At 56.7% G+C, this 7,765-nt stretch overlaps 1 protein-coding gene across 1 annotated transcript; it reads right to left on the bottom strand.

Annotated features, from left to right (window-relative positions):
* Positions 1-1,031: 1,031 nt before the first annotated feature.
* Positions 1,032-4,543, bottom strand: EIF4E1B (eukaryotic translation initiation factor 4E family member 1B). The gene is given in 9 exon segments (XM_004460036.3): positions 1,032-1,207; positions 1,544-1,632; positions 1,634-1,669; positions 1,671-1,685; positions 1,824-1,937; positions 3,142-3,205; positions 3,997-4,092; positions 4,233-4,435; positions 4,526-4,543. Coding segments are annotated over 9 exon segments (750 nt in total). The 3' UTR covers positions 1,032-1,092.
* Positions 4,544-7,765: the final 3,222 nt, after the last annotated feature.

Below are 7,765 nucleotides of genomic sequence, written 5' to 3'. Positions count from 1 at the left end.
TCTCCCGGCTCAAACTTTGACCAGACTAGGACCCGGGTTTTGGGAGGGCAGCCGCTCCCTGCCCCCTTCGATTTTGCCATGGGCTGGCAGAACCCCCTTGGAAGTTGGGGCTTCCTAGCCTCAGCCCTCTCCCCGATTCCAATTTGGGCCGTGGTCGGGGTGTTTGGTACTTGGGGGTCTGCCCCAAGCCCCTCTTCAAAGTAGGACAAGAGCAGAACCCTCTTAAAAATAACTCCGATTTTCTTAAAAAGTATTTATTGAGAATGAGAACAGAAAAGGGCTTTTAGCATCATCACCTTCAAGTTCAGTCTTCCTCTGCGACAAGGCCTGACCGCCACCACCCTCCACTCCAGCCAGCCCGAAGCTGACAGCGCCAGACGCCACTGGCCACAGACCAGAAAAAAGGCAGAGGCCAGGCCGGGCTTCCTCACGCCTCTGCTCCCTGCCCGTCCCTCCAGGCAGAGAAGGGGTCTTGCCTCTAACTCTTCTGGACCCTAAGGGGTGGGGGGTGGGGGTGGGGGTAGACCCCAAAGCCAGCCCCACTCCAGGGACCACCCCAGCTGGATGAGCTGAGGTATAGGACACAAGATAGGCTCCAAGGCTACAGATTCTGATAAGAAGCAACAATAAAGGCTTTTTAGTAAATTGAAACAAACCAGCACCCCCACTCCTGTCCCTGAGCTCCAACTCACAGAGGAGCCCGGGACTTGAGCTCCAGGCTCCAAAACCGAGCCCGGCCCTCAGGCCACCTCGCCCCTTCACAGGCAGTGAATCCTCTGCCCTTGAGCCTCCTCCCTCCCCTTCCCCAGCCCACCCCACCCAGATTCCTCAACCCCACCCCTGCCAGAACCCGTGGGAAAGCTGGGTCCTCAGGCTGGCCCCCACCACCAAGCTGCCCCAGGCAGCTTGTTCAGAAGTTTCCTATTTACTCCAGGACAGGCCAGAAGCAGGCTATCTTGCCCCCACCCCCCCCAGTCTGTCCCAGGACCAGCCACTGAACCCCACCCCCCTCCCACCCCAAACGCCTGCACAGCAGTGAAGGGTGCAGGCAGGAGGCTGCACCGCTGGACTGGGAACAGTGCCCAGGCCCGCTCACACCACCAAACTTGTTCTTGGCGAGGGAGTGCTCTTGGTGGCCGTGTCTGCGTGGGCCTGGTAGCCAATGACCATCTTTGCAGAGAGGCCCATGCGCTCTTTGTACACACGCCTGTGGGGGGAGGCGGAGGGGGTGGTGGAGACACAGGAAGTCAGCGGCAGGTCCTGGAGAGCGCCCAGGCTACGGCCACCTCTGCTTTGTATGTTTTGCCCGTGTGAAAACCAAAATATGGTTCTTTCATCCAAGGAAAAGAGTTCTACTGCAAGGAATCGTTTGAAATACTTAGATTCGACTCTTTATACAGATGGCTGGGGGGGGGGGTGGCCGGGGGGTGGGTCGGGGAGACAGGGCAGGGGTCTAGAAGGTTCCCCTGCAGACCAGGCCACCTCCCACACACCTCCCTCAGACAAGACCCCAGCCCCCACCCTGTGCCAGAGACCCCCTCACCCAATGTGCAGCACGCCCGCCTGGCTCTCGGCCTCGCGTGTCCACACGGCAATCTTGTCCCCTTTGGCACGGATGTTGATGACGGCGCCACCACACCTCTCTGCTGTGCTCCTCAAAGCTCTCCCCCGATCAGACACAACAGCTGGGACCAGGGAGGAAGGGTAGGGGGAGACCTCCAGCTGGGGCACAGGCTGGCAGAACCCCCCCCCCTTGTCAAGCCCACGGCCACCACCGGCCCCGTCCCCTGGAGACCCTTCCCCGTCCCGGCTCGCTCACTCACGGTCTCCAGCCAAAGGCGGTCCAGCTCGCTGTGGCGCTGCTGCTTGGCGAGGCTGACCAGCCAGCGGCCGCCCCGCTTATTCCTGCTGTCTTCCCACATGGGCTGGATGCCGTCCTGCCAGGCACATGGCAAGTCAGCGCTGGCTCACCCCTCGCCCCAGCCATCACCTGCCCCTGCCCAGGCCTCTCAGCCCCAGGCAGGTTCTCTCACCCTCCATCCCCTCCATACAAGCAGGTTCCACCTGGTGCCACCTGTTCCACCACCCACCACCACAGGCCACCAGACCCTCCTCCGAGCTCCCACTGGCCCCTGAACCTCAGTATTTGTTGTGTGTGTCTCCTTTATTGAACCGAGTTCCCTAAGACACGGGTCCAGTTGGGGGTGATGAAGGAACACCCTGAAGTGGGCAGGGGCAGATGTCCATTGGCCCCAAACCTGAGATGTCACCTAGCGAGACTTTAAATACCTATGCCAGGGCCCTCCACACGCCTGCCTGGCATGGGTGAGGAGAGTTTCCTAGGCAACTCTTTATTTTTTACACACTTTTTAAATTCAAGTTAATAGATCGCAAAGAACGTTACATAAAAAACTAAGAGGTTCCCATATACCCCACTCCCCACCCCACCCCCACCCCATCATTTTTGTAAATTGTATTTTTTTGAAGATGTATACCTCGGGCGATTCTAATGCATGTCCCTGATTAAGCAGCCAGGCCACAAAAAACCTGGGCCCCTCAGTTCTTCCTCGTGCCCTCCTCCCTCAACTGCAAGGTGCAGCTCAGTCTGACACACCTTTGTCCAAGCTCTTGTATAGAAAGCAATCCTCCTCCAGTCTCAGAAAGGAAGGAGGGAAGTGGACTTGGCCCAGTGGTTAGGGCGTCCGTCTACCACATGGGAGGTCCGCGGGTTCAAATCCCGGGCCTCCTTGACCTGTGTGCAGCTGGCCCATGCGCAGTGCTGATGCGCGCAAGGAGTGCCCTGCCAACGCAGGGGTGTCCCTGCATAGGGGAGCCCCACGCGCAAGGAGTGCGCCTGTAAGGAGAGCCACCCAGCGCGAAAGAAAGTGCAGCCTGCCCAGGAATGGCGCCGCACACATGGAGAGATTACTCATCAAAAATGAAACACAGATTCTGGGTGCTGCTGACAAGAATACAAGCAGACACAGAAGCACACACAGCAAATAGACACAGGGAACAGACAACTGGGGGCGGGGAAGAGGGGAGAGAAATAAATGAATCTTTAATATATAAAAAGGAAAGAGGGAAGGCTCTCCATGGCACCCTACTCGGAGGGGTGGGGGTGACTGGAAGCAGACCTACCTTGAACAGGGCGTAGTCACAGCCAGAAGAGAGCTTGCTGGCCAGCTGGATGTGACTGTACATCCTGGAGACACAACACACACATTTCAGGGCCTGGTTCCGACTGGCCTCAGCCCCCTCACTTCCTTACCAGACCCCACTGCTTCCCTTCCCGCCTTGGCTTCTCCAAGCCTTTCCGCACACTGGCTTCCGCTGGGAATTCCAGCCTTGGATTGTCCAAACCCTCGGATCCCACCTCCTCCCTGCACCCTCCCAGCCCAGGAAGTCCGGGCCCCGGGGAGTTTTTAGACCCCCCCCCCCCCAGTTCCTGGATGGCCCCTGGCGTCCCCGCTCCGGCTGGCTGCAAGGCGGTGCTGGCGCCTGAAGCTTACTCAGCCTCCCCTCCGGTTCGCCGAGCACCTTTCCGCTGCCCTGTACCTGAGCTGACACCAGTTTAGAGGGGGGAAGGAGCTTGCCCATGGGTCTCAAAGCTACGGGGGGGGCGGGGGGGGCGGAGGTGGGTCAAAGGATTAGGCACCTCCCTCCCAGATGGGAGGTGCCACTCGGTTCAGGTGCCTCAAAAAAAAAAAAAAAACAACAGCAGACAGAAATCACACAATGAATGGACGCAGCAGACAGCGAGTGAGAACAGCGGGGGCAGGGGATAAATACATCTTTAAAATAAAATTTAAAAAGCTATGCGGTGGCAGAGCCAGGGCCAATTCCTTGCTTCTCCCAGGAGGGTTGAACCCAAACCCACAGACCCCCTGCCACGGCCAATGCGCGGCGGTCCCCAAGGAGGGGGGGAAGCGGCCCCCTGGGAGGGTGGAGCCGTGCAGCCCTGAGCTGAGAGCCCGGCGGGGGGCAGGCACTCACGCCCAGAAGTCCTCCACGGTGTCCACCTTGGTGACCAGGTGCAGGTTGTCCTGCCAGGCCCGGCTGCGCTCATTCTTGAAGAACCACAGAGCCCACCTGTGCGGGTGGGGCAGGAGGAAGCGGGGACTGGCAGGGAGTCGGTCCCCTCAAGGTCAAGTTAGGGGAGGCGGCTGAGGCTCAAGCACTGGCGCACCCGGTGCCCACAGGGAGGACGGGGATTCGCCCCCAGGGCCTACCTGTTCTGCAGTGGGTGCAGCTGTAGCCGGGCCTCCTCGGACCCCTTGTCCCCGGCCGTCCTCCTCAAGGACCCCAAAGCCCCGGGAGGGCCCAGAGCCACCTCCTCCTCCTCTCCCACCGAGGTCCCCTCTGCTGCCTGCGCCCCCCGTTGCTCGTTCTTCTCCTTCTCCCACTTTCGGCTTCCGCCCTCTACCTCTCTCTCCTAGACCAAAAAAGGGAATCAGGGGGGCCGTGAGCCCTACCCCACGCCCCCGTGTCCCTCGCACCAGAAGGGCCAGGCAGGGCTGCTTACGGGGCCGGCGGTAGCCATGCCGGGCAGCTCGGGATCCCTGCGCCCCCACGGGACCCCCAGCTGTGGGCCTTTAACTGCCCGGCCCTGGAGGGGAGGGGCTTGGAGGAGGAAGGGCTTGCGTTATTCCTCCAGCAGCAAGCATTGAGTGGGCGCCTTCTGCATGCAGGACAGGGCCAGGGACACAGCTGTGACCAGGCAGACTCAGTCCTGGCCCCTGCATGGCACCAGCACTCAGTGGGGACAATTAGGGGTTTAGCCTCAGGGAAACCTCATCCCACCGAGGCTGTGAGGGTGGCCCCTGATTTGGACTCACCCCTCTCCAACTCGGCCACCCAATGTCATCTGGCTCAGGCACGTGCCTGGCCCACCGGAAGCCTCTTGAGTTTAAAGGGAAAAAAAAAAGTCAATCACTTAACAGGGAGATTTTTATATTTAAAAATCCACTTTTTTTTTTTTGGTTTCTCTTGAAAGTTTGGACAGGTCTGACCATACTGGAACCCCACCAGCAGCCGAGGTTGCCCTTTGAAGGTTCCACGCAGCCCCCCACCCAGTCCACGGCATCAAGCACTTAATCTCCTGGCCAGTCTGGGTGCCAAAGGCGAGGGGCGGTGTCAAGCCCTACCCTTACCTTTACTTTGGCCAAGTCACTGACTCATTGAATCTCAGTTTCCCCAGCTGTAAAATGGGCCTATTAGTAAGCTCCACATCAGCAGCTTATTGTGTGGATTAAGCGGATTAAGTGAACACACACATAGCCCATAGAACACAGCCTGGTCCCCTACTCCATGAAAGTCAGCTGAGAGCTCTCCCGGGGTGGGGGAGGCCGGGAGGGGAGCGAAAGTGGGGAGGGAGGAGGGGGCACCTGTTCTGGGCACCTTACCCTGCCTTCTGAAGCCCTCCCCAACTCCCCTAAAGTTTCTCACCTTCCTGGGGGGCACGTGTAGGGTCCAGACCTGTAAGAGGACCCGCCCTTTCCCCTCCCCACACCCACCGGATGGGTGCCAAGGCCATGTGGAGGCTGGCAGTCAAGGTGCGTCCAGCCCGAGGCAGGGACGTGGCTGTGGGAATACAAGGCGGAGCGCTCCCTGCGAGGAAAGCCAGGGGCTCCTCAGACCGTCTCAGGAGGACCTGTGTGGCCACAAACACACTGCCTCGGCAGGAAAGGAACTCGGGGGCGGGAGAAGTTCAAGTCCTAGGGCAGCGTGCCTCAGAATCACCTGCAGGACTTGTTCTACACACTGCTGGGCCCCACCCTGAAGTTTCTGGTTCCTTCGGTTCGGGCTGGGACCTGAGAATTTGCACTTCCTACCAGTTCCCGGAAGCTCTGGTGCTGCTGGCCCAGGAGTTACCGTCAGCACGGCTCTTTCCAATAGAAAGGCCTGCTGATCCGGCATCACAAAGGAGAAACAGTTTCTCTTCGAGCAGGTGATTTATTGTGAGGACACAAGCAAGGACCTGGGGATTCTTCCCCAAACCAGTTCCAAGTGAGAATGGGAGCTTGGGGTGTTTTTTGTTTTGTTTTAATCTGTGGAGACAAGCCCCAGGAGTCTGCTTTTAAGTTCCCCAGGTGATTTTATTTTTATTTTTTACTTTATTTTGGGGCAGTACCAGGGTGTATTAGCCAAAGGGGTGCTGATGCAAAATACCAGAAATTGGTTGGTTTTTATACAGGGTATTTATATAGGTAGGAGCTTACAGATACCAGGCCATAAAGCCTAAGTTACTTCCCTCACCAAAGTCTATTTTCACGTGTTGGAGCAAGATGGCTGCCGATGTCTGCCAGGGTTCAGGCTTCCTGGGTTCCTCTCTTCCCAGGGCTCGTTTCTCTCTGGGTTCACCTCCTCTGTTTCCTCCACAAGGTCAGCTGTAGACCATCAGGCAAACGGCTCTCTTTCCCCAGGGCTACAGCTTAAGACTTCAGAATCAAACTCCAACTTCAAAAACTCCAACATTAAGACCTTTCACCTCTGTCCTTTGCCATGCCTTTTATCCCTTGCTGGGTGGGGACTCAATGCCCTAAGGACGCGGCCCAATCAAAGCCCTAATCATAGCTCAATCACACCCAGTAACGGACCAGATTACAAACTTCATCCAATATCTATTTTTGGAATTCATCACCATACAAACCACTACACCGGGATTGACCTGGGAACTTCACACACGTGCAGCAGGAGCTCACCCGCTGTGGCAGCTAGGGTTCTTATAGGCAAAGGAGAGGGGTAGAGGAGAAGAAAAGCAAGTAAGAAAAAAGGGGGGGGCTCTTAGGAGGGCATGTGCAATTTCTTAGTCCTGTGTTGTCTCAATAAGATCACCTTGTCCTAGGTTTCAGCGGCTAATAAACCACAGTTTAAAAGGTCTTCATGACTCCTCTCTCAGCCAACCATTCAAGGGTACGAAACTCTTTTTTTGTCTCTGAGAAAAGTTACAGATTTGCACATTCTGTCTGGTTTTGCTTTGAGACATAATCTTTTTCCTGTAAGCAAAACTGAGAATGTGTGGTTAATATCCTTCAGGGAACTCAGTGCAAAGAGTCAACTTTAAAATTGGATTAATAGAAAACCAACTCAATTAGTGTAGTATTTCAGAGGTGCTTATGTGAAAAAATGTTTAGTAAGCACCTTTTCCCGCTGTCACAGGGCCCCCCCACTTGGAGAACCAGTGGTCTAGAGGCAGTAATCTGAAGAGGTGACCCTTGGATGGAGACCTGGAGCATGAGTGGGCTTTAAGTAGGTGGGCGGGGGAGGACATCCCAGGGGGAGAGAAAGCAAGTGCAAAGGCCCTGGGGCAAAAGTGGACACGGGTACTGGAGGAAGAGAAGTAAGACTAGGGTGGAGGGATGGGGTGGCTAGATCTCAGTCCTAAGAGCGGTGGGGAGTCAGTGAACGAGTCAGGTAGATGCAAGTGCATTGGGTAGCGAATCAAATTTGCTTTTCAGCAAGTTCTCTGGGCTGCTGTGTAAGAAACAGACCCTACAAGGCAAGAATGGTGGGAGGAGACCAATCAGGACCGACAGGGCTGGCGGGGAAGATGGAGACAAGAAGATGGATCAAGAATGAAGACCTAACCTCTGCTCTCTGCTTTGTTGCGTCTCTCATTGCATTTTCCTCCTTGTGTCTTGGTTGCATCATCGTGTTCTGTCAGCCTGCCATGCTGGCCCATCACATCAGCTCCTTGTCTTTCTTATATTCTTTGGGAGGTGCCGGGAACTGAGCCTGGGACCTCCCATGTGGTAGGCGGGAG

The sequence above is a fragment of the Dasypus novemcinctus genome, chromosome 2 (genome assembly GCF_030445035.2).
Source record: "Dasypus novemcinctus isolate mDasNov1 chromosome 2, mDasNov1.1.hap2, whole genome shotgun sequence".
Taxonomy (NCBI): domain Eukaryota; kingdom Metazoa; phylum Chordata; class Mammalia; order Cingulata; family Dasypodidae; genus Dasypus; species Dasypus novemcinctus.
Note: the sequence above shows the minus strand (reverse complement) of the source record. Positions and strands in the feature narration are given on the sequence as shown.